Genomic DNA, 27968 nt, shown 5'->3' on the forward strand with positions numbered 1-27968 from the left:
ACGTATCATAGTATTTTACGTACCACACACAAACACACACTCACACAACACACACACACACTCACAAACACACACTCACACAACACACACTCACACACACACACACGCACAAACACACACTCACACAACACACACACACACAACACACACACACACTCACAAACACACACTCACACAACATACTCACACACACACACACACACACACTCACACACAAACACACACTCACACAACACACACACACACACTCACAAACACACACTCACAAACACACACTCACACAACACACACACACACTCACAAACTCACACAACACATACTCACACACACACACTCTCACACACACAAACACTCCCAAGCACACACACACACACACTCCCACACACAACACACACACTCACACACACAACACACACACACAAATACTCACAAACACACACACACACACACACAACACTCACAAACACACACAGACACACACACACTCACATACACACACACAAACACTCACACACACAAACACTCACAAACACACACTCACACAACACACACACACACAAACACTCACAAACACACACTCACACACACACACTCACACACACTCACACACACAACACACACACACACTCACACACACAACACACACACTCACATACACACACAGACACACATGCACACTCACACACACACTCATATACACACACACACTCACACACACTCACATACACACACATACACACTCACACTCACATACACACACACACACACACACACACGCACTCACACACACAACACACACACACACACTGACATACACACACACACACACAAACACACACTCACATACACACACAGATACACATACACACAACACACTCACACAAACACACGCACACACACTCACATACAGTAAAGCAGTGGGTCCTCCGTTGCTAGTTCTAAAGTGATGTTTTTGAACTAGCAACGAAGGCTGGAGCTGTATCAGAGCTGAATCTGTGGCAGAAGACAGTAGTTCCACTCACAAGAGCGTTTTAGGGACGAAAACCAGAAAATGTCTTGAGATAAAACTCTGAACGATGTCTTGAGGTGTGGTAACCGTGGGATAAGTGTAATAACTGACTCCGGCCTGATGAATTATTGAAAAATAATGCATACCCAAGGCTAACGGTCACGACGTGCAGTGTGTTGTGCATTAACACCTCGGGTGTGCATTATATTTCAATAATTCATCAGGCCGGAGTCAATTATTCCTTACTTAAATTATAAACTCACAATTGACAGAAATAAAGTTTGAATTGTGAAATAAAGTCGAAATTCCATGATATAAACTCTTGTGAAAATATTTTATTTTTTTATTTACATAAGATTATAAGGTCCATAAGAAACATTTAACATTCTTTTCAACGCAACAGCATTATCCTCTGACTAAATTAAAAGCTACTTTAATCTAGTAAATGAATCTTTAAAAACATCATTCATTATTAAATTCTGTAATAGAGTTCAGGCACATATGAGATGATCTTTTGTCCATACATTTTAATAATTTATTATTCATATTAATCTCTGATCTGACTGTGTAAAACAGCTGGTGATAAACACACCTATGAATCATGAACGCGCGTCGCTGCAAGGGGAGCGCGCTGCGCGCGGCCGTCATAAGAGAGTGTAACGGCGCTCGTGACGTCACGCGCGTGCGATTATTTTGAACGGGGGTCAAGATGGCGGAGGAGAGCAGCAGGTTTAAGCACCGGAATCACACCGGACAGAACTGCACAAACACCGAATACACCGAAGGTAAAAACGCGAAGGATAATAACGCGTGTGTGTGTGTGTGATGAAACGGAGAGCGTGCGTTTAACGGCAGCGGAGCGCGAGCGGCGGGAGGCGCGTGCAGGCCAGTGAACGCGCTGCGGTAAAATGAATAAACACATAATCACATTAATAAATAAATATCTTTAGATTGTGTAAATATGAGAAATCTCCTCAGGGCTGATGTCAGTGTATTGATGTTTATTACAGATATATAACAGTGTGTTTGCATTTAATTCTCTACTTCAGTGTCTTCAGAACATTAAATTAATGTACAAACAATATAAATAAACTCATAATTTCTCTGATATAATTATCCTGAATCACATATGTGTATTAGTTTGGATTTGAATTATGTACAGTTATGTTAAACATTTCACAGAATAGTATATTCAATTATATCTGGTTTAATCTCAAAATACGTTAATATCTCATTTTAAATCATATATATATATATATATATATATATATATACATATATATATCACACACACACACTGATTTACCAGCAGTTTATTGTTTGTATATTTAAAAGGTTTATAGCTTATAAAGTTTTATATATATATATATATATATATATAGTAAAATAATATAGGAGGTTGATGTGATATTAGATAACAGTATATTTGACAGTTGTATAAGAGTTTCTCAGGAGAATGGTTTAGTGATTGTTTAGTATATATAAAAGGTGTATGTGTATATATATATATATATATATATATATATATATATATATATATATATATTATGGCTGGGCGATAGTATGATGATATCATATATCAACAATATCTTACAAGACCTCGATGCCGATTGCGAACAGATGATGATTGACAATATCGGGAAATGGCAAAACCGTGGATCTGGAAACGGTGATCAGGGTGTGATATAGCACCCGCCACCCGCCAAATGTGACGAGGCTGAAACCGCCAGCTCCTCGTCCAAATGTATTTCATGCACGGGTAATTTTGCTCATATACCCGCAACAGACGGTCGACCTGTAAGACATCTCAGAGTGACACATGACAAGAAATGCTGTTAGTCACAAAGACACGCTTGAAGAAACACACTTTATTATATTTTTAAGAACAGACAAAAGAAAGCGTGCAGCACGAGTCTGTCTCGTTGAACAAGCACATGTAAAGAGTTATCACTCTTTTTTTCTCTGTTTCATTAGTCTGAAAACTGTTTGCAAGAATAATGTCATCTATAAGAATGCTGCAAATGATCTCAGACCATCTCAGGAGGTGCTGTGAGTTTAATTCGCTTTATTTCCACGCGGTTATCATGCATTGTGAACGCAACTCTGCAGATATATAAATCTTGTATTAAAGAAACAAAGACAAAAGTGATTAAATCATAAAATAATACAAGACACGTTCACCTTGAAACTAAAATTGAGTTTTATTTTCTTTAGGCAGCATTAACTGTATTATCAACGCATTACAAACATATTCGATAAGAACACACATTTGGCAGCATTATTTTATATAACACAAGGGAATTTATTAGGCTTATTTATTTTGATTATTATTGTCTTTACATTTATAATTGTCTTTAGTTCTTAATCTGTAGAATATTAGTAATTTTCCACCTGGTGTCATTGACATATACTTGTGTGATGGCAAATGCGGCTGTCAGTGAATGTTTGGATTTGGGAAAGTGGTTAAATAAGATTTTTGGTCACACTTTATATTAAGCGGCCTTAACTACTATACACTAACATTAAATACATACAAGACTAAGGGTTAGGATTAAGGGTTAGAGTTAGGTTTAGGAGTAAGTGTTGGTTTAGGGTCAGGATTAGGGGTAAGAGTTAGGTTTTGGGGTTAGGGTTAGGTTATGGGTTGGTTTATGGTCAGGATTAGTATTAGGGGTTAGGTTTTGGGGTATGGGTTGGTTTAGGGGTAAAGCTAACAGTGTAACTATAAATGTAATTACAATGCAACAACATGTATGTATATAATAAGTACATTGTATCAAACGATTAAGTACATAGTAGTTAAGGCCACCTAATTTAATTTGGGTCCAGATTTTTTAATCACTTCGTTATTTTAATTGCTTTTTTCGTTCAAAGTGCAATTTGAATTTAGAAATGTCTTTTGTTTATGTTTTACATGTTTCAATAAATGAATAATTTTTTTTAAAGCAAAATCAATAAAGCAAAAAAATTCACCTACCCTCAGCAATCTGAGCAGTTTGTGATTACAACTGTGATTTTATAAAACTGAGATTTATTTGTTTCAGCGGCTCACATGATCATTATGATCTTTATGGTCTTATTATTTAATTTGAACAATGACAGTCTGGTTTCTTTAAACTCATTCTATTCTACTGAATTCTGTCCATAAGTTTTATCTCCTCTGAACTCTGTGTGGAAAATGAGATTGTAGGGTGGAAGAGAAACAGGAAACAACGTTAATTGATTTGGTTCTTTGTCATTTCCTTTTTTTGTATTTATTCTCAACCACATTCACTGCACACTCTCTTCTCTTTATTTCATGTCCGTTTATTTATTTATTTGGTATGTAGATATATCATAATAAAAAGGACAAAATCATCTTTTAAAAATACCTCTACATGACATTCACTGAATTACAAGGAAGTTTAATTCAGTAAAAAATTCACCGCAAAAAATAAAAAATAATAATCCTATTTTTGTTGCCAAGTTTTTGTCTTGTTTTCCATTTAAAATGATCTAAAAATCCTTAACGCCTATATATGTTTTTTTATTCGCATTTCCAAAATTTAGAGCGAAATTTAGAAATGTAAAATTTTTAGCACTATTGGTGTTTCCATCCAGAATTTTTTGGCAATATCCCAAAGTTTGCATAAAAATACATGGATGGAAACCCAGCTTGTGATATTCTGGTAGACATGCCTTTTCCTTACCTCACTGAGCTTTCCACATATGGGTTGAGCTGTCTGCAGTATAATGTCACTGGGTTCAGGGGTGGTATTAACGTATGGTAGAGGATGGCAGCTGTCGTACCCTAGCATGCAGACAAAACCAGGAAAATATATGCCTCATTAAGATTCAGTTTGCTGGTCACTTCAGTTTGTGTCGGCCTCGTTTCCCAAAAGCATCGTAAACCCAAGTATATCATAGTAACGACCCTATGAATCATCTTAGAATTATGGGCTGTTTCCCAAAGGCATCGTAACTTTAGTAGTACTTAAAAGATCGTAGATCTAGTGTTATTCTGGAGTAAGGGTATGTCTGACTTATGCAGACACCTGCAGGACAATTGTGAAATTACACCTCAAACGATACAGTTAATGTCTTACACTTTATGCAGATGTAAAAAAATGTGACTGTGATACTTACATTTTAATTTATATTTATATTTAAATAGAATATAATTATATAGGTGTACTTATATCAACCAACCTACATAGGCCTATTTTTCATCTAATACATAATATAGCGTTTTAAGGCATTCAATAGATAAATAAAATGTTTGATAAAATAATTCAGTAGCATAAATCAATAAATTACTTAATATTTGACACAAATAAATTACACATAATTGTGAGCAGACCACATTGTTGGTACAAAGTGGCCTCATGACTGAATTACAAATTAAATTCGGAGGGAATTGGGAAGTTTAATTTATTATATTGTGCACTTGCAATTGGCCTACTGCCAACATGGTAAACATATATATATTTAGATTAGAGGTTGACCAATATATCGGTATATTTTATCGGTATATTTTACAGATTGATCAGTGCCGATAGTTGCTTTTTGGAACTATCGGTTATTGGCAAAATCTTTGCCGATAGTTTCTGATGTTTTGTTTTTATTTAGTTTTTATTCCTCATCAATAAACCTCATATGGTGAAATATATAGGCTATAAAAAGCTTAATTTCTTAAATACTTACATAAAAAGCATTATAAGAGATCCAAGTCTCTTTCATTTTTAAAATAAAATTCCCTGGTGTATTTTGGGCTTCTTTATAATTAAAAGTCCCATGTTATTCACAAAATCTTAATTTTCTTGATTATTACTGGAATATTTGTTACACAATAAACTTCTTTTGGAATTGTATTGATTTTGTACTCTTGCAGCCTCTATGTCTGTGCCCGTCATAGTAAGAAAACACTAAGAAATCTTTGATCATTCTTTAAATAGTTTTTAAAAATGTATCTTCCGATTAATCAGTTATCAGCCTTTTCCACCACCTTAGTTATCTTATTGGCAAAATTCACTATCGGTCGACCTGTATTATAGATATGTCTTCATTGAGCTTGCACCTGGACTCACAGATGAATTTGTGTAAATGAAACATTGAAAACGATCTTATGATGAACAAAGCATTGACTGTGTAAAAATAATCAATTTTCCACGTAGAGATCCCTTTAAAAGCGAAGATTGATTGTTATCGTTATATTCGTCTGTTTTAACGGGGTGTGCGCTGCTCTTCGACTCGCTCTGCTGACAACTTCTTGGGAAGAATTTTTGTTTGTTTTTTGTTTAACCAAGTGTTTTTGGCCATACCTTAGGTTATTGTGAAATGCCATTGCGATTGGTTTGATTGACCCATGCTCGCTTCCTCAGTGAAGTTTAACAGAGGCTTGCTTGTGGTAAAGACAGTTTTGCGAAATGGAAATACGTGCCTGATTTTGAAATCATAATATGTATACATTATAAAACATTAAAAAAAAGTTACGAGCTGGAAAGGAACAAGTCTTAAGCACATCAAACAGCACAATCACCTGACGCAGCATTCACTTCACATTAAACTGTATGCTTATTATTATCTTCTTTGAAGTGTTTATAAAGTGCTCTCATGTGCTGGACATCTCGTCGTGTTTTTTTTTTCACTTCAATTTGTCTGCAACCTGTGGTCAATTTTCAAACGAGTTTCATCATGAAATGAATTTTTCACTGCTGCTAAGTGACGTCACTGACGGAGCTTCTCCGTGCTCGCCGCACACATCCAACTAATCCAAATTAAAGTTTGTTGTCAATGATTTTCATTAGCGATAATTATCAATTTTATCGATTAGTGGTTGCAGCACTAAATACGTCATGAGCCATCAGGTTTTCAGCTCAAGCTGCTGCGAGCGATCGCGAGGGATGAGCAAATCAGCTGTGAGCAGTTTCAATGTCTCCCCCTTAGATCGGGTCACTTCACACGACTCATAGAAGCGGCGCTGACAGTACAGAGAAATGCCAGTTTTGGAGTTTGTGCTTATTTATCTGACCTGCTTTCAGTGCATCTGAACTGTGAGCTGTGTTTTCTTTCAAATCTCCACAGGGCTCCGTATTCTCCGTATGAGATGGTGTAATGTGGGTCAGTGCATTTACAGATTCACTCTCTTCTGAGGACAAATGGATGATACTGTGATAGTGAAGCTCCTTTGGGAAATATTGTGACTTTTACCCTCAGTATCATCTCTCTTCCTCCTTTCTCTCGGTGTCTCTGCTGTTTGTTGTTTCTTTCTGACTCTCAACCACACACACCTCCTCCACCCAGACTTCCTCAGTGTCTCATGTGTAGTGTGAGTTTACCATTGTAAATAATGGATCATGTTAAACATTTACACTACTGCTGAATACAGTTGCCACTCCACTTCTTTTTATTTATTTATTTTGTATTAATTTTATCCCCTTTTCTCCCAATTTGGAATGCCCAATTCCCACTACTTAGTAGGTCCTCGTGGTGGCGCGGTTACTCACCTCAATCCGGGTGGTGGAGGACAAGTCTCAGTTGTCTCCGCTTCTGAGACCGTCAATCCGCGCATCTTATCACGTGACTCGTTGTGCATGACACCGCGGAGACTCACAGCATGTGGAGGCTCATGCTACTCTCCACGATCCACGCACAACTTACCACACGCCCCATTGAGAGCGAGAACCACTAATCACGACCACGAGGAGGTTACCCCATGTGACTCTACCCTCCCTAGCAACCGGGCCAATTTGGTTGCTTAGGAGACCTGGCTGGAGTTACTCAGCACACCCTGGATTCGAACTCGTGACTCTAGAGGTGATAGTCAGCATCAGTTCTCGCTGAGATACCCAGACCCCCGCCACTCCACTTCTGAAGGATTCAGAACGATATGATAGAGGATATGTCTCCGGCCGCTAATATTGCTTTGGTCAGAAATGGTAAACGGCGAATGGGTTAAACTGCCAGCATTCGTGGTTTTTGTTTACAGCCGCGAGACACCGTAATGACCACATTTACATGCACTTAATAAAACGGTTTATTCCGGGGTTTTTGCAGTACACGGCGTTCTGAAACGTCATGTAAACAAGAATGACGATTTCCTCATGCTGTTTAAGGGATTAAGAGAAAGAGGTTTAACGCATCCAGGTTTCTTCCAGAGAACGCGTCTTACTGTATGTGGTCATGTAAACACATAAGTGGCGTTCTAACAGGTTTTTGAGGAGTGTACATGTGTGTGAACAGACTGCAGAACAAACGCCATAGGATGGAGCTCAACAACAAGTCAACACAGTGAAAATAATTCAGCTTACACTATATGGCCAAAAGTTTGTGGACACCCCCTTCTAATTAACGAATTTGGTTACTCCAGTAAATCCAGTAAAGAAAAATCTTAATGTTTCTTTATATAATGGCTTGAGCTTTGTGTGCTTCCAAATTTGTGGCAACTGTTTGGGGATAGCCCTTTTCTGTTCCAGCATGACAATGCCCCTGTGAACAAAGTGAGGTCCATAAAGAAATGGTTTACTGTGTCTGGCCTGCACAAAGCCCAGACCTGAACCCCACTGATCACTTTTAGGGTGAAGTGGAACAGCAACTGTAAGTCAGGCTCCATCGACCAACATCAGTTCCTGACCTCACTGATAGCCTTGTGTCTGAATGAGAGCAAATCCCTGCAGCCATGTTACTACATACAGTATAGTGGAAAGCCTTCCCAAAAGAGTGGAAGCTGTTATTACAGCAAAGGGGGATATTTTGAAACCTATGGTTTTGAAATTAAATGCTCATCAAGCACATATGGTGTCCACAAACATTTGGCCATATAGTGTATCTAAGAGTACAGTGGGAAAAAAATATACACTATAAACTATACACTTTACACACCAATGTAAAATATCGATGGTCCCTCAAGTTCCCGTATATGCTCTCATTGGGCGAATCCTGGAGTTTTAAGAAAGAGGGAAAACCCCACTTATTTTTAAATTTTTTATTTGGTCAATTCGATATCGATTCTCAAAAGCCATGGATTGATCTTTTACTCTATGCGCATCCCTCCACTACAATGAGAGAATATCACTCCCATATGAGACCAAATTTCACACGATGTGACTTCTAAATGTCTGTGATTGTCCACTGGCTGATAAATGTTGAGATTTCCCTCACCGGTGATTGAGTAGTATAGTGATGAAGAAGTTCAGCAGCGAGATCTTTCACTGTGTGTTGAGAGTAAAAGTTTGGTTTGATTCCCTGTAATGTGTGTCCAAAGACGAGATCCACACAATCCATTTGTCATTGAATAATGTCTCTTTTAATGTATCTTTTTGTTCTTTACAATCAGAAAAAAAAGAAAAAACACTTAATTCTAATCCAACATACAACGGATGAGGTAACGAAGCCATTTGAGTCCACTCTCATTAATATGCGCTCATTTACAGAAATGCCAGTTTTCTTAAAGAGACAGTACCGCTTTTATTCATGTGTTTTACAAATCAATGTAAATACCTGTAAACAATGAACATGCACAAAATATAATATGTGCAGTATAATATCATATTTATTTATTAAATACATTAATTTGTTCTTTTTTAAAAAGCTAAAATGTGAGCAAAATGATGAAAGCTTAATAAAATATCATTAATAACATTTATATTTTCATAACATACCTAGTTCGAAGGTCCCCTGTATAATTCACAGCATTATCTGAGAGAATTTATTTATGTAAGCAAAAGGGACATTATAACTGAAATATACCCAAATGAATCGATACTGAATCGGAATCGAATTGGGAAATCTTTATCAATACCCAGCCATAGCACCAACTCTGGAATATCGGAAAAATAAAGCGACGCAACAGAGAATAAAATAGTGAAGTCTTCCTCAGATCCCATGTTTGTTATTTACACAAGTGTCGCGAGGAGAAAGCTGCTTACTGACCGAGCCGTATGTATATGGGAGTGAAGAGTATACCGCTCGTACAGTGCATGTAAACGGGAACGCTGCTTTCCCACAATACAGCGCTTTCTGGTGTCCATGTAAACGTAGTCAGTGTTGCTATGGTGATCACTGAATGAAGCACAACAGTGCCTGCCGACTTTTTCTGCCATCTTGGTTCCGGAAGTATTTTGCCATTCATTTTTTCCAAAGGGATTTCCTAAAAGAGTTGTGTGCCATGAATCAAACCAATCAGCTCTGAGGTGAATCACAACATTATAAACTTTGATTTGAAGCCAAAAAAGTATTTGTAAATCAACAAAGAAACAAGACTGTGTACTTAACAATGGGAAAATGAACTACAATCCCATGATGCATTGCACATGATGTCATCGAATTAAAATATATAAAACTATATAGAAGCAAAATATTTCACTTGTATTGAAAAATATTCAGATATACTGTATAAATACTCGATTGCGTCATCATTGGAGTAGGTGGAGCTCTTTTGACGTGATTCTCTGATTGGTGGATTTCTCTTCAGGATTATGGGTAGTGTAGTTCTTCACCAGGAATTCCACTATTAAAAAAGTTGAAATAACATGAACTGATGTTTTTAACAGAAGCATACACCATCGATTAACAACCTCAGAGCTCACAGTAGGTCTGTATTTTATCAATCAATTCACAGATGGAAAAACCGAATAGGATTTTAACTTCCAGAACTGGAATGTTACGCTTTATTGGAGTGATTCTGTATTTAGTACTCATAAGAAATGATCATTTATGGGGTTCACTCCTGTATTTAAATGTAGCTGTAACTGTGAAGAAGTGTGATTGTCAAGAGCACTGAAACTCTCTCGTAAGCAGCTAAAACACCTGCACTAGTACCTGTAGATACTGTGTAAATGCTGTGTCAGTTTTCATCAAATGACGTGACATGGGCTAGTGTGTATTCATAGCAAACCCACAGGAGTGATGTCACTGCTCTAGGTAGAGGGAGCTTGCAGACAAGGATCTTCCTATTGGACCCTTTACAAGGTGTCCAAATGAACCTTTCTTTTTATAGTATATTTTACATAAAGCTCTTTTGATTCTGAGAGGTGTTGCATTCAGCACAGCTGCTCTATATTATATGGCCAAAAGTGTGTGGACATCTCTTAATTAATTTCCTAATCAAAAAGGGAATGAAAAATGCACACAGCATTCATGCTCTGGTCACAAAACTTGTGTCAAGACCTTGCGTTCTGACCTGTTTAGTTGTACTTCATCTACCTGTTTTTGAACACAAGAATGAGTTCTGTGTGAACTCCATGTAATCATCTCCATACAGAGCTGGCACAAGTTGTGGCCACCTTCTAACCAATTGGACTGCAAGGTTCCTACCACCCAAAATTACTGTATAAATAAGGCTTCATTATGGCATGCTTATTGTTTAGTCGTTACCAGACTTTGATCTGTGTGAAATGTTTTGATGTTCAGAACTGTAATTGTGTGTCTGCAGGTGTGTCTGGTGTGGAGAATGTCCAGCGTAAGATGACTTCAGATGATCTGGATGAGGAGCTGGTGCTGGAGGAAGTGGAGATGTCTGGGCCAGTCCAGATCGTCATTGCAGACGAGGATAATCACGAGTTTAATCTGGATGAAGATGCTCTGGAGCGAATCCTCCTGCAGGATCATGTGAGAGATCTCAATGTGGTGGTGGTGTCTGTTGCTGGAGCGTTCCGCAAGGGCAAATCATTCCTGCTGGACTTCATGCTCCGATACATGTACCACCAGGTGAGAAAACACAACATCATATCAGCAAGCTGTTAGCAGCTACTTGGATCTGCCTATATCATCTTAAGTGCTCTGCTCCAAAATGTACTGAGCTCCCTTAAAACAAACCAGCATATTCATCTGAATCACAGCATGGCTAAAAGTTAAAATTCAAGAACGTTTAGAATTGCCAGTTACTCACCCTGCAGTGGCCACAGTGTCATGCTTCGAGGGCTGAGCAAGTGCTCATCCATTAGAGTAGTAGTGTATTTGTGATTCTGTGCATCATGCAAATGAATCCATGCCCAATCAGCCGGTCGCCGATCACAGATTTAAGACAAAGGTATGCTGATTTAGATCAGATCTATGCGCTCCTAATCTTAACTAGTGTGACTAATTTGGGACATTTTACATAGGCAGCAACTTGAAATGTATTTATTATTAACATTTCTCAGATTTTTCCATCATCTCGGATTAACTTTTTCACTGAGTTTGGTGCAGTGCATTATGGGATTGCCTTCACAAATGAAATGTGATGCTACTTTAGAATTTGGCTAAAACTAGGTGTCTTAACCCTTTAAGCTCAGATGGGCCTGCCGAGAAAAAAATAATCATCAATATATTAATAACTACAGTTTTGACCAACACAAAATAGGTATCGTTTGAAAGTTTAGAAGCTCTACTTTGTAATGCATGTAGACATTATGACCAAAACAAAACAAGTGCTTTGAAATTTGCAGACAAATCTTTGGAAAGCTCTCCTCAAAGAGTAGAATACAACCATCCTATTTGTTTTACACACACACAAAAATATAGTGAGTAATAGCTAAGTATATGTCTTTGACTATTGCTTGTATGCTGCGTTTTTGCTTGTAAACGGAACATAAAATATTGCATACCATGAGGAGGTGATTATCTTTCAAACGAGCTCACACACAAGGTAATCAGATACATAGATCGTTAGATAATCCACATGAAGCACAATGTGCTATCTGGCTACAGACACGTTAGCTTTCCTGGAACAGATAACTTTATCGGAAATGATGTAGTACGTTGTCCAGCACCATGGAACGCTAAACCAATTGTATTAGGATTCAGATCACTGCAACCTGTGGTGAAAGTCATCCAAACGGGTGCACCGATCGATCGGCCTCCGATCTAAACTGGCCAATCTTCGTCTTAAGTCTGCGATCGGCCGATCGTGCCTAGAATCAGGGCCGATGTTTTTTGCAGCATGCAGGGAATCACACAAACACTGCTCCTCTAATGAATGAGCGCTTGCTCAGCCCTTGAAGCTATTCTTGGAAAACCGTATACATACACTGCAGTATGAGCTGTGCTAGGGTTCTGCTCATTACAACATTGAAAGCAGGAGTCTGATTCTGACGTTCAGTTACGGGCCGCCTCCTCATCACATGATCTTCCTCTCACTGACCTCATTTTGATATGCAAGTGTCTTGGGAGGAACTATTTCTGCTGATGTTGAGAGGAGATCTGAGACTGATTAAACGACTATGAGGTCACAAACATGAAGTGAAAAGCAGATTTCTCTGACTCGACATCGTCGTTAAAATCATGTGTTTTTGATGCTGAAATGGTCTTGTTGATTTTTACACATTCTTGTGAACTCTCATAGATCAGCAGCTCCTGTGACTCCTTGAATCATGTTTAATCTGTTTCAGCCGCTTTACTGTGATTTAACTGAAACACTGTGAGTTTGTGTTAAGCTGAAAGGAGTCGTTTGTTTGGCTCTTGAGAGTTTTGTTCAGTTTTGTCTGGAAATTGCTGGTCTACAGGAGCTTTAAACTGACCTCGTACTCTGAACCCTCTGGATGTGTGTTACTCATGACTGCAATTGCAATGCGGTCAGTGTTGTGTTTAAAACAGTGTGTCTTTGGTGTGCACCTATGTGACGAGGAGGAGGGCGTGGTCGGGCTGTGATGGAGCACGGCCGGCGCTGAATCAGCTGATCAGCGGGAGAGCGAGATAAAGGGCAGCTGGAGACGCCGGTTCGAGGGAGAGAGAGACTCACGCGGCTGCGTTGCATGTGTGTCTGTGTCCTTATGTTTTATGTTGTTTTAAGTTAATTTATGCATAAAAGTTTATGTTGACTGTTCAGCCGGTTCCGCCTCCTCCTTGCCTGACCTTTAACTGTTACAACCTATTAACAGACTACCAAGTGTTTTTACTAAGTTTCATTCAGGCTGTTTTCATTCTTGTTTGTATAGTCTGAACTGAATCCCAGCCCCCCGTTTACTCCAGTGTGGTTCTTTGGTGTGCATCTGTGTTCAGAAAACATCTTTCACACCAGTTATACACACCATCATCAGATGCAATCAGGACCACTCCAAAAACATGAACTCTTACCAAACAGTGTTCCTACATTCAAGTGTCTGTCTGATGAGTACACGTGGATCAGAACAGAAGCTTCACTGTAATTGTTATTTTCTTATGTCGTCCTTCATCAGAGCTCAGATTTATGGCTGGGAGGTGATAATGAGCCGTTGACGGGTTTCACCTGGCGTGGCGGCTGTGAGCGTGAGACGACGGGCATTCATGCCTGGAGTGAAGTGTTTGTGGTGGAGAAACCTGATGGCAGCAAGGTAAAATAAGCCCACATCACACCTCTCACTAGAAAAACACACAGCGTCTTTATCACCCATACAACTATAAAACAGCAGCTTATCTGACATGTTACTTTGAACTCTGATGAAAAACATGATGGTATGTTTCTGTTTCTGTCGGTCTAGCCCATAAAAAACTCCTGTAAACCAGTGTGTGTTCACTGTGTGAGGAAAAACTCCAAATGGCTTAATGGAACTGAGATTTAGATCATTCTTACACCGTTGAGTCCTCCTCCATAGTTTAATATTCATGATTATTGAGTGTTAATGTGTGAGATCAGACTCAGTAACTCGTGTGTGTGTGTGCAGGTGGCAGTGCTGCTACTGGACACACAGGGAGCGTTTGACAGTCAGTCCACCATCAAAGACTGCGCCACACTGTTTGCCCTCAGCACCATGACCAGCTCTGTACAGGTACCACACACATCACACATGTCTGAATTGCACGGGCTTTAAAGTGATGCCTGAACCTGACCCACGCCCATGACCGAAGTCGACCCGATCGATACCATCATATATAATGCTCGAACCTGACCTGAAATCGCTCACTGTCTTTATAGTTTGTTCTCCAAGCAAGTAAATTTGTTGCAATGTGCTGTATTTATATAAGCAGCGTAGGCAACGTTTGTGAAAGTCTAATTATACTAAGTGCTGAAACTTTGGGTGAAGAACGATCTGGAGTCATGTGACAGTCACAGAGTCCTCTTTACAGCCTGAACTTCTTCAGAACATCAAATCTTTATGATACCTGTTGCTTAAAAAAAAGCTAGACATGTCACAGTGAAACAGAATGTAGGTGTCTTGATGTTATTTTTAACTTGATAACAGTACCTAAAATGTCTTAACGTGGTGTGTGAAAAATGTGGCGGTCCTGTGTGATGCTGAATAAGCAGCAAGATGTGGCACAAAGACGTCCGTCTGGCGTGTTCACAGAGCAAAAACTGAAAAACAGTGCAAAAGCAAAAACATGTTCGGTGTGAACGACTTGCTTTTTGCAAATCCGTTTGATTTTTTCTCCAATTACATGCTGAATTACAGGTTTTAAAGTTTGATTACATTTTATCATTAAAAAACTGTCTAATCAATTGAATTTGTTGAATTTTACCAAAATGAAAACGGTTTTACATACCATTGCATAATTATTATTATTAAATGAAGAGCGTCTATACCGGTGTGAGCAGAGCGGTCAGAATTTCACTTGAGTGAGGAGCACGTCTCAATTTTATTAGGCAACCGTGGATGTCTGTAAGGTGTACCATGTGATAAGTGATGTCTGTATAAGTCACAGAGATGAGTGTGTCGACTGCATTTACACACTGCTGTCACGTGTAACTGACCCATCAGAAGCTGTGCTGAGTAATTATGAAGAATTAAACATGTTCATATGTATCTATTAGATTATTAGAAGTAATTGACTTGAATATCTGGCAAAATACAACAGAACAGGTTACATTAGCAAGCCAGTTAAAATATACATATTAAAAATATAGACAATATTTCCACATTATGCAAATGGATTTGTCCCTTTGGAAAATATGTTGCGAAACGTGCGGCTCAACACAATCCCATTCACTCAGCTCAAATCACAAAATTAGTACATATGTCCTTTTCTAATTGTCCTAATCAATATTTTACCAGCATGTCAGTTCGCACAGGATAAGTATAACGGGTTATTTTTACTGAGCGTTTAATAGGTAAAGGTGTAGCCTGCAGAAGGTCCTGTAAAATTACTGACATGAACGATTAACACGGGAGTAAAATAAATGAGAAGCTCCGGTAATTAGGCTGATACATTACTCCACGTCTCCATATCAAATAACCACATCCAAATACAGCAGAGAGAACAAGGATATTTTGATTAAAGGAGCCTACAGCAAGGCATTGTTTGTGCAGTTGTTATTTGTTCCATGAAATATTAGCTCTGCTCTATACTGATCCTCACACGATCCAAAACTGTTTATTTTTGTATTTATGTTTTATTGTTATTGTTTATGTTATAGTTTTTGGTGAAATACAGTGCAGCACAATATTGATGAAACTCTTGCTTGAGTTATTGCTTAAATATGTAATTATTATGGATATATATTATTATTAACATCAGTATTAATACTACTACTACATTGAATATTACATTTTACTATACAGAAGTAATATATTTCTTATATTTTGGTGGTAAACCGGATGTTTTTGACGGCTTCACTTCTCACCTCCAGAAAAGCAGTTCACTTTATTAATTGAATGATATATATATATATATATATATATAGTGTGCATGTGCTTCACAGTGAATAAAGTGCTCTGCTCTTTGTCAATAATACACATGTGATGTTAATGATGCGATTAGTGTTTAAGCGGCCTGTTTCTCACAGCTCACAGCAGGGCTCTTCAACTACTTTCTTGTATGGACCAGATGATCGAGATGAAAACTTGACGGGAGCCAAAACATTTTTGTATTTACTAGACCGTGCAGAAGCCAGATATTTGTGCAGATAATCACTGGCTAAAGGAGAACTGAGCTGATGTTGTTGGTGATTAAGAGGGCTGACTCACAGCTGTATATAAAACCTAATCAAGATATTTACTGGTTCTGTTTCATGTTGTCAGTTTTTCTGAGCACTTCAGACCCTGAACAGATGATCAGACACACTCGTTTAACACTTCAAGAACAGTGAATAAAAGCAGTATTTTCAGTTCAGTTTGGTTTTATGGCCAGAAGAGCTTAAACACGCTCTGGTCCGGACAGATGATGACAGCTGAATGCTGTTGCACATGCGAGCCTTGTTAAACTCAACGCTGATTGCTGTTCTGCTCGCACTTATGAATGATGAGTTTTACGCAGAGAGCGCTCTGGTATTTCAGACTGCAAGGCAGTTTTATCCAAAATCAGTCAGAGTGCCAGATAGAGATGATTGGCGGGCCACCAGTTGACTAGTCCTGCTGTATAGACTATTTGTTTAATGAAATCACAGCCTTTTGTGTTTTAATCATCACACTAGGACATATCACGATTTTAATTTGATTAATTATGCATTTATACATTAATTTCATCCCAGATATGTCAAACTTTGTGAAATTCTTCGTTTTTATGACTGGATTCTGCAATTCCCTCCGTGTTTTCCACAACGCACAAATCATAGGGTCCTGCTTGTGTAGGACTATTTATTTGTTCATTAAGTGTAAACCCAAAGTCATACATGAAAAACTGCCTGGAACCCGGCCCAAAAGCACCCTCGGTCTGGTTGCAGACCTCTAGTCTGTGTAACATTTGAAGAATCATGTATGCAGAATATTCAGTGTTCGTTCTGGTTTTATTCACAGGTTTATAATTTGTCCCAAAACGTTCAGGAAGACGATCTGCAACATCTTCAGGTGAGACACACAACCAGAGTGATGTATATTTACAGTGTTTGGACACTTATTTTTGTAAAAAACATGCAGAAAATGTCAGATATAATTGTAATAGGTGCCATGAAATATCACACCTGTCTCTGTAACAGACCTAGACTCTGTAAACAGTGGGGGGAAAGATGTCCACAGTCAGATCCTTTGTTTAGCCAATCACTTTCTGCCTGTCAATCACAGTGCAGCCCGAATATGCTCGTATAAGTGCCGGTACGGTGTCCTGCTCAGGGTGACCCCCTCTGCTCTCAGTGTGCTCCCTCTCTGATTACAGCGGTCTGCACGTGTCTTTGGAGTTCAAAGGTGTGGCTAATTCAACGGCTAGAGTCTTACAGCACCTTTAATATGTGAATATCATAGCATTAGATCAGTGGTTCTCAAAGATGGAGAGCATCACTCTCACACCCCTTTAAATTTGCCGCAGCTCAACCAGTCTGTGCAATTTCTTCTCCACCTTTTTTCCCCTTGTGAGATGTCAGGTGCGCTCGCTGCGTTTATGTTAACAAAGATGCTCTCGCGTGCGTGACAGATTAAAATGTGTGAGGTGGAAGATTTTCAGTGAATTAACACTTACATTTTGGTCTTTTCCTCACATACTGCTATTGTCTGGCTTCAGAAGACTTGAAATAAAGCACATGAGTGATATGGACGACTGTAATGGTGCTTATGGAACTTGACAATCACAGTCTCCTCATCCTTGTGTTTCATGGATAGAAATAAGTCATACTGGTTTGGAACGATGAGTAAATGATGACAGAAGTGTTAAATATTAAGATTATTCTTGCAGGCAGTAGCAGTGATTTATTTACTGTTCTTTTGGATCTTTTAATATGTATATAGATCTAATTAAAATGTATTTATGTGACATAAACAGTGAACAGAAAAATAACCGAACAGTGCAGACCTGGTGATAAAAGTTGTTTTTTGCAACTTTTCAAAAAAAACTGAAACAATATTTTTTTCATTGTATTTTTTTAAATAAAACTTTTTCATGACATGAAGCTTAAATGAAATGCAGTTAATGCTTTAAAAGCATTTTTTTATTATTATTATTATTATGGGATGGGGGTGCAAAAGTTTTTCTTGTTTCAAAGGGGATGCGACCAAACATCCCAAAACAAAACAATTGAGAATTAGTTAAAAAATATGAAAGCAAGTGTCATCTGTATTGATTGTGTATCATTGATTTATTGTGGGTTATTTTCTTGTTTTGAAGCTTTTCACAGAGTACGGCAGACTTGCCATGGAGGAAATCTACCTGAAACCATTCCAGGTATCGTGTGTGCGTGTGTGTGAGCGTGTGCGTGTGAGTGTGTGTGTGCATGTGCAAGTAGTAATGCCACTGAATTGTGTTTATATGATGATGTGTTGTACAGTTACGGTGTGTTTCATGTGTGCAGTCGCTGATGTTTCTCATACGAGACTGGAGTTACCCGTATGAACACGCTTACGGTCTGGATGGAGGAAACCAGTTTCTGGAGAAGAGACTACAGGTGAGTCACATGACACACAAGGACATACAGTGCATCCGGAAAGTATTCACAGCGCTTCACTTTTTCCACATTTTGTTATGTTACAGCTTTATTCCAAAATGGATTAAATTCATTATTTTCCTCAAAATTCTACAAACAATACCCCATAATGACAACGTGAAAGAAGTTTGTTTGAAATCTTTGCAAATGTATTAAAAATAAAAAATGAAAAAAATCACATGTACATAAGTATTCACAGCCTTTGCCATGACACTCAAAATTGAGCTCAGGTGCATCCTGTTTCCACTGATCATCCTTGAGATGTTTCTACAACTTGATTGGAGTCCACCTGTGGTAAATTCAGTTGATTGGACATGATTTGGAAAGGCACACACCTGTCTATATAAGGTCCCACAGTTAACAGTGCATGTCAGAGTACAAACCAAGCCATGAAGTCCAAGGAATTGTCTGTGGACCTCCGAGACAGGATTGTATCGAGGCACAGATCTGGGGAAGGGTACAGAAACATTTCTGCAGCATTGAAGGTCCCAATGAGCACAGTGGCCTCCATCATTCGTAAATGGAAGAAGTTTGGAATCACCAGGACTCTTCCTAGAGCTGGCCGCCCGGCCTTAGTCAGGGAGGTGACCAAGAACCCGATGGTCACTCTGACAGAGCTCCAGCATTTCTCTGTGGAGAGAGGAGAACCTTCCAGAAGAACAACCATCTCTGCAGCACTCCACCAATCAGGCCTGTATGGTAGTGGTCAGACGGAAGCCACTCCTCAGTAAAAGGCACATGACAGCCTGCCTGGAGTTTGCCAAAAGGCACCTGAAGGACTCTCAGACCATGAGAAACAAAGATTGAACTCTTTGGCCTGAATGGCAAGCATCACGTCTGGAGGAAACCAGGCACCGCTCATCACCTGGCCAATACCATCCCTACAGTGAAGCATGGTGGTGGCAGCATCATGCTGTGGGGATTTTTTTCAGCGGCAGGAACTGGGAGACTAGTCAGGATTGAGGGAAAGATGAATGCAGCAATGTACAGAGACATCCTTGATGAAAACCTGCTCCAGAGCGCTCTGGACCTCAGACTGGGGTGAAGGTTCATCTTCCAACAGGACAACGACCCTAAGCACACAGCCAAGATAACAAAGGAGTGGCTACGGGACAACTCTGTGAATGTCCTTGAGTGGCCCAGCCAGAGCCCAGACTTGAACCCGATTGAACATCTCTGGAGAGATCTGAAAATGGCTGTGCACCGACGCTCCCCATCCAACCTGATGGAGCTTGAGAGGTCCTGCGAAGAAGAATGGGAGAAACTGCCCAAAAATAGGTGTGCCAAGCTTGTAGCATCATACTCAAAAAGACTTGAGGCTGTAATTGGTGCCAAAGGTGCTTCAACAAAGTATTGAGCAAAGGCTGTGAATACTTATGTACATGTGATTTTTTTCGTTTTTTATTTTTAATAAATTTGCAAAGATTTCAAACAAACTTCTTTCACGTTGCCATTATGGGGTATTGTTTGTAGAATTTTGAGGAAAATAATGAATTTAATCCATTTTGGAATAAGGCTGTAACATAACAAAACGTGGAAAAAGTGAAGCGCTGTGAATACTTTCCGGATGCACTGTATTTATGTCATACATGTGTTTTGATTTAGATGAATGAATATAATGTAGCTGTTACGTTCTTCTTATGAACTGTAGCGTGTGTTGAATTGTTCTGATTCAGGTGAAACCGAATCAACATGAAGAACTTCAGAATGTGAGGAAACACATTCACTCATGTTTCTCCAGCATCAACTGCTTCCTGCTGCCTCACCCCGGCCTGAAAGTGGCCACTAACCCTCACTTTGACGGCAGGTTACGAGGTTAGACCAGCACTCACAGGCTGAACTGAACCTGCAGTGCTTTTGTTTGTTTTCTGAACTGATTGTGAGGAACATCTCTGGTAGCAGAAAACATTATCAAGTTATATTTCATAAACGAAGCTCGCAATGGATGGGTAATTTGTGTGAATGACAGGCGTTTGAGTTCTGCCGAGTTTGTGGCACTTTCTGTGGAACTCTGTGGATGTGAATTCCATGCTGAACTGATAAAACTGATAAAACATCTCATCTCAATGATAGAAATCTTATGAACTCAAGACTCGAATTAACACAGCAGCCCGAGTGTGTATTTTTACTTTTGGGGTATTTATTAATATTATTATTATAAAAAAAATTGCTCTGTAAATTACTTGATTGGTCAATGGCAAGATTCTGCACTGCAGTTAAAGGGACAGTTCACCCAAAAATGAAAATTCTCTCATCATTTATTCACCCTCATGCCACCCCAGATGTGTATGACTTTCTTTCTTCTGCAGAACACAAAAGAAGATTTTTAGAAGAATATTTCAGCTCTGTTGGTCCATACAATGCAAGTGAATGGTGACCAGAACTTTGAATCTCAAAAAAGCACATAAAGGCAGCATAAAAGTAATCCATAAGACTCCAGTGGTTTAATCCAAGTCTTCAGAAGTGATATGATAGGTGTGGGTGAGAAACAGATCAATATTTAAGTCCTTGTTTTTGCTATAAATTCTCCTCCCAGCCCACTAGGTGGCAATATGTACGAAGAATGCGAAACGTAATTTTTGTATTCATTTTTTATTATAATTTTTGCGGTAATGAACATTATTCTGCAAGTGCTGTGGGTTGAGCTTGACTAATGAGCTCTACTGTATAAACTGTGAAACGTATAAAGAGATTTCCTTCATATCTGTGCTAGTTTCATGTCTTGTATCAGTCCACACTCTTTCTTCTCACATAATCAAATCATTTACACTCAAACAGAAACTTCATGTCTAATTTTTCATTAAGTAGCCGTGTAATCAGTGTGATAATGTACAGTCAGCTGGTCATTATCTCAAAATAAACCCTTCGGGGTGATTTAGGAGCGCTTTATTACCCATCCTCATAATAAATGAAACTTCTATTTCCTCATGTTGTTTGTTTGTAGATATAGATGAGGAGTTCAAGCGAGAGCTGGTTAATCTGGTTCCACTGCTGTTGTCTCCAGAGAATCTGGTGGTGAAAGAGATCGGAGGATCTAAAGTCACATGTCGAGATCTTGTACAGTATTTCAAAGTAAGACAGAGTTCAGTACGTTCATGTGTGTGTGCTTAAACTGTGTGACAATATGGCTGCAACAAGTGACAGTATATTTATAAGAAGGACAAACACAACAGCCCTTCCTGTAGTTGGTAGATTAATGCCAACCATGTACTAATACAATAAACTGTAATGCACTGTAAGAGAGATGAGCACAAATAAAGCTGAATCTGGATTATCTGTGGGGTTTGATGTGTGTGCTTTTCTGTCTCAGGCTTACATGAAGATCTATCAAGGGGAAGAACTGCCACATCCCAAATCCATGTTACAGGTATGAATCCAGTAAATCACTTTGATAAAGCCTTGCATTTCCACACACTACACAGGATTCAAACTCTAGTGAGCTGCCTACCTAGACAGCATTTTGAGGCATCATTGGTGCACTCCTGACTCTTAAGCCTGTTCCATACAGTAGGCAGCACAATTAGACCACCAGAATTAAAAACACAAACAGATTTTAAAGAAGTGTATTAAATCAGGTTTGTGAACAATGATTGACACACACACACACACATTTATTTTTTGCTTCTTTTTTTTTTAACCCTCAGAGACCCAGCGTAACAAAACTGTAATGTTTAAAGCAATTAAATAATATTCATGTATGTAATATTCATTAAGTTTGAGTAAAAACTACACATAACAATAGCTGCCACTGTATGGGGGTGTGTCCTCAAAAGGTCACTCAAAAAGGTAAATAGCTTGTTGACACAATTGCTAAAACTTTAAAAGTTTTTTACATGTAATATTTTATCTTGTATTTCTGTCAGAAATTCAAAACATAAATATGGATCCACTTTATGCATTCTGTAGTGCTGCTGTTAAATTTCACAAGGTTCATTTAATATTCTTGATGCAATGTAATGCTTGCCAGCCCCAGTCAGCTGTGCGCTTTCTACACTGCGAAAGGGACCACACACACATGCACATCACACGCACAATGCACACACTCACAACACACACGCACACACAACACTCACACGCATAACACGCACAACACACACACACACACACACACACACAATGCACACAACACATGCACACACACGCACAACACACGCGCACACACACGCGCACAACACACACACTCACGCATAACACGCACACGCACAACACACACAACACTCACACACACACTCACACACACACACACACACTTACATGCACACACACACACACACACTTACATTTACACTCATAGTGACATCACCGCATAACACACGTGTCAATTCACTTCGTTTCAAGTGGCCTGCGAGCTCATTTCTGAAACATAGGATGGCAGGGGATCGCAATGTTTCACTGACCAATCAGTTAGCACTTTCCCCATGAATATTAATGAGCCGTCCTCTGTCATCTGTATGTTTTGGAGCAAGCGGAATAACGATACGTGGATCAATTATCAGCACAGCAGAATGGAATGAGGTGCTCGAGCAGAGGGCACATGCGTGTACTTATGAAAACTATCCATAAAAAGTACAGTATTTCCATGAAAAGTTCTTTAAGATCATGAGAAACATACATTCAGTCAGGTGTCTGAATTGAGTTTTATTTCTCCATGTTCTTCAGGCGACGGCTGAAGCAAATAATCTTGCAGCTGTTGCAGGAGCGAAAGAGACTTACTGCAGAAACATGGAGCAGGTAAACCAGAACACACCACTGCACTCAAACACATGTGAACATGAACTCTGTGTGTGACTGTGTGCGACTTCCTGTGTGCAGGTGTGTGGAGGTGATAAACCGTACATCGCGCCGGCCGATCTGGAGCGCAGTCACAACGAGTTCAAGCAGAATTGCATTCGTCAGTTCCGTGCGGTGAAGAAGATGGGTGGCGAGGAGTTCTGCCGGCGCTATCAGGAGCAGCTTGAGCACGAGATCGACGAGGTGTACGCAAACTTCATCAAACACAATGACGGAAAGAACATTTTCTATGCCGCACGCACGCCGGCCACGCTCTTTGCCGTGATGTTCATCATGTACATGGTCTCTCTGGTGACGGGCTTTGTGGGCATAAACTCTGTGGCGGCGATGTGTAATATGATCATGGGCATGGCGCTGGTGTCGCTGTGCACCTGGGCGTACGTTAAATATTCCGGAGAGTTCAGAGAGGTGGGCAGCTTCATCGATCAGGTGGCAGAAACGCTGTGGGAACAGGTGTGTGTTACAGCTCCTTTACACATTTACATCATGTGATTTTATCTTGACCATTCTTTTATCAAGCCATAATTTGACCTTATTGTCTCCAGTTCAAACAGTAAAACAGTTACATTGTTTTAATGCTTCATTTCACCCGGAGCATGTACTGTAATTTCACTTGGTTTGAATATTATTTTTATTTAAAAACAATCAAAGGTTTGTAAATGTATAATATCAGGCATCATACTGGGCATAAAAATCAGGAAGACCGTTTACATTGAGCACAATCCTTCAGGAATCACATGACTAACACAGCCAGAAGTTCATCTGCCTGTAAATGTAGTCACACTGCAAAAAGGGCCATTTAGACACTTTACAGCTCAAATTATTAATTAGTTTTTACTGTATTATTTAGTAAGATATATTCCTTCCATCTGAGCAATTGAAGCTTGTAGTTCCACCTGTTTTCTCCAGGGGGCAGTAAGTGAAACTCCAGCTGTATAGACAACACACATCTTGTACAGAGAACAAACCACACTCACCGACAGCAGACAGCACAAGATGAGAACACGTTCTTGCGTTCAAATACAGCTTGATGGAGCGCAAATCAGAACACAGGGATCTCAAGACGTGTTTTTCTAAGTATTAAACTTCGTTTAACTTGACACAGCGACCTAAAAATTTTATGTTTATGACATGATGCAACCAAAGTGAGACGCTCCAAACGCGTCCGTCTGATGCAGGTGTACATTGACGCGTCCTTAAACCCTTATAATATATCTATTTCAAACAGATTGACAAATTCAATTTTAACATGGTTTGCTGTGAACTGAAGGCCAATGATATACTTACGTTAAATAATATGGAAATAAACAATATATTGGATTCTAAAGCCACTTTTTGTATTATCTTAATGCTTTATTAGCCACAATAATGGAATGCATTTTAATTATCTAAATATTATTTGTTTTGTAATATATATTGTTTGTAATTATTTATTTAATTATATAAAAATAATTGTAATTATTTCATCATTATATATTGAATAATTGTTATTTTTAAGGGGCTTTCCAGCAAATATTTATATATGCGATTTAATCGATTAATTAATCAGCACACCATCTAATGAATTGTTAATATATAATTTCATTTTTATATATATATATATAATATAAACTTTTTATTATATTGATTTTAAGTGATTAAACTTAGAAAACAAACATTAATACCATAACATTTAGGCTTGAACAACTAAAATATTGCACTCTCTATAGATCACAATTCAGAATTTCGGCCAAGATTTTTGTCTTTTTTTTCTCTTACATCATTTTAATGTAATTTTCAGCTGAAAATTCCTGGGAGCCGAAATTCTGATGCATCCCAAATATAAACCTGAAGAAAACATTTTTAAAGAAATTAAAATAGCAGTTTTTTTGTTTGTTTTTTTTTTTTTCTCCCCAATTTGGAATGCCCAATTCCCAATGCGCTCTAAGTCCTCGTGGTGGCGTAGTGACTCACCTCAATCCGGGTGGTGGAGGACGAATCTCAGTTGCCTCCGCATCTGAGACCGTCAATCCACACATCTTATCACGTGACTTGTTGAGCGTGTTACCATGGAGACGTAGCGTGTGTGGAGGCTTCACGCTATTCTCCACAGCATCCACACACAACTCACCACACACCCCACCGAGAGCGAGAACCACATTATAGCATCCATGAGGAGGTTACCCCATGTGACTCTACCCTCCCTAGCAACCGGGCCAATTTGGTTGCTTAGGAGACCTGACTGGAGTCACTCCGCACACCCTGGATTCAAACTCTCGACTCCAGGTGTGATAGTCAGTGTCTTTACTTGTTGAGCTACCCAGGCCCCTGTGTCAACTAGCATTTTACCTTTTTGTGTGACTTTAGCAAGATTAGACAGTTAAAGGGCACTATCCCCCCGATTTGGCAGATACTTTTATCAATGACTTACAAATGAGGAAACATATTTCAGTTCAGCCTATATAGAAGCTCGCCCCGTAGACTTCCATTGAAAGTGCATAGCTTTAAACATTGCCACTTGAGAGTATGTTTTGAGTTATGAATGTTACAGTCGCATTACTGAACATCAGTCTTTTATTTCAGAAGATAATCCTGTTTTTCATCATATCATTTCATATCATGAAAACATTTTTAAGCCAATCAAACACCTGCTTTTATCTCTCAGTGAGTCTTCTGTGTCTCTTCCTTTATTGTAACGTCTCACTTTCTTCTCACTTTGCTCAAACAGAGGACACCCAGGAAGGTGAGATGTGAACTCTATAGTGACCTCTGACCTCTGTCATGTTTTATTTCTGCTGTGTGTGTCTGAGTCTGACTCTGATCTCTTGTTTTAGGTCTTTTCCAAACTGTTTGAAGTTGCCTGGAGTAAAGTGGCGCTGGGTGCCCTGATGCCCGCCCGGCGACAGAGACTGTCCTCAAACAACAACATCAAGAAGAGAAACTAGCCCATAACTCGCTTTTTAGGACTGTCACCTCTCGGAGCATCGCAAGCTCTCTGCAGCGTGTTTGTAAATGCAGGTGTTATTTTGACCATCTGTCCTGCTGTCAATCACTCTGAGGGGTTCATCTCTCTTTCCTTCCTGCATTCCACACTGCTCTCTTCCTGTTCGTCTCATGTCTTCTTCCTCCTCGTCTGTTGTTTATGTGTTGAAGCTGTTAGTTGATCAGTACATGAATGAGAACGTCCTCGACTCCATCAGAGCATGTGTCACTCAAAACGACACGCTTGTGTGATGTAACGCTCCTCTCGCAGGATGTGCAACTCTGAACCCTGAACTTTGATTTTTATACATGAAAGCGAGTCATGTGACATTGAACAGTATTACTGATACAGCTAGATGAACTGAAGCAATGATTTCTCATGTCTCTTCTTTAATCATTCCATCCAAACACCAGAGCCGGCGGATAGATTTTTTTAAACTCCTCACAAATAGGGCATGAGATATTAATGTATATGAAACATTTTCTATACCTTTCTTTTGTGTCTGTAGCGGGAAGAACAACGGTTTGGTGTCGGCCACTGTGGTGTTTATTTAAGGAATGCTTCTGTGATTGTGTCCATGTTGGAAAGAAACACACACACACGCTTCAGTTTTATATCTTCATCAAGTCTTCTGCCTCAGCATCACAATTCTACCTTTGCTGACAAGCTTAGGAATGTTTATAATTGTTTCATTTTGTTTATATTTCCTTAATTTATTTTTCAATTTGATTAAAATGAATCACTGTATATTAACTGAGGTGTCTCTGGGTTTGTCACTGCGTTGTGTTTGAAGTGATTGACACACTTTACATTAAGGTTGTATTAACATTAGTAAACGCATTCGGTGTCATGAACTAACAATAAACAATATTTTTACAGCATTTATTAATCTTGTTAATTTATATAAAAAAGTTATTTTTCACTGCACACAAAAAAATTTCTTCCCATACAGAAATCTGATGAATGGCTCTCTCACACACACACAC

General features: G+C 39.0%; 1 protein-coding gene across 3 annotated transcripts; it reads left to right on the top strand.

Annotated features, from left to right (window-relative positions):
- Positions 1-1667: 1667 nt before the first annotated feature.
- On the top strand, positions 1668-27881 carry LOC127426487 (atlastin-2-like). Of its 3 annotated transcripts, none has more exons than XM_051673340.1 (14): positions 1668-1794; positions 11421-11695; positions 14143-14277; positions 14608-14712; positions 17617-17667; positions 18914-18970; positions 19098-19190; positions 20906-21044; positions 22174-22301; positions 22540-22596; positions 23889-23960; positions 24042-24473; positions 26728-26742; positions 26834-27881. In XM_051673340.1, the coding sequence occupies exons 1-14, from the start codon at positions 1719-1721 to the stop codon at positions 26942-26944; spliced, it is 1746 nt and encodes a 581-aa protein (XP_051529300.1). In that variant the 5' UTR covers positions 1668-1718; the 3' UTR covers positions 26945-27881. The 3 variants fall into 3 exon arrangements, with proteins under 3 accessions (XP_051529300.1, XP_051529301.1, XP_051529302.1); XM_051673342.1 differs by lacking the exon at positions 1668-1794 and adding an exon at positions 9591-10179; XM_051673341.1 differs by lacking the exon at positions 26728-26742 and having other exon boundaries at positions 26834-27880.
- Positions 27882-27968: the final 87 nt, after the last annotated feature.

This window comes from Myxocyprinus asiaticus, chromosome 35, assembly GCF_019703515.2.
Source record: "Myxocyprinus asiaticus isolate MX2 ecotype Aquarium Trade chromosome 35, UBuf_Myxa_2, whole genome shotgun sequence".
Classification (NCBI taxonomy): Eukaryota; Metazoa; Chordata; class Actinopteri; order Cypriniformes; family Catostomidae; genus Myxocyprinus; species Myxocyprinus asiaticus.

What these genes read in the sequence shown, in the direction of transcription:
- LOC127426487 (XM_051673340.1), top strand. Translation starts at nt 1,719, where the DNA reads ATGGCGGAGGAGAGCAGCAGGTTTAAGCACCGGAATCACACCGGACAG. An exon ending in AAACACCGAATACACCGAAG is followed by an intron (nt 1,795 to 11,420) that starts GTAAAAACGCGA and finishes GTGTGTCTGCAG; the next exon opens with GTGTGTCTGGTGTGGAGAAT. An exon ending in ATCTTGTACAGTATTTCAAA is followed by an intron (nt 22,302 to 22,539) that starts GTAAGACAGAGT and finishes TTTCTGTCTCAG; the next exon opens with GCTTACATGAAGATCTATCA.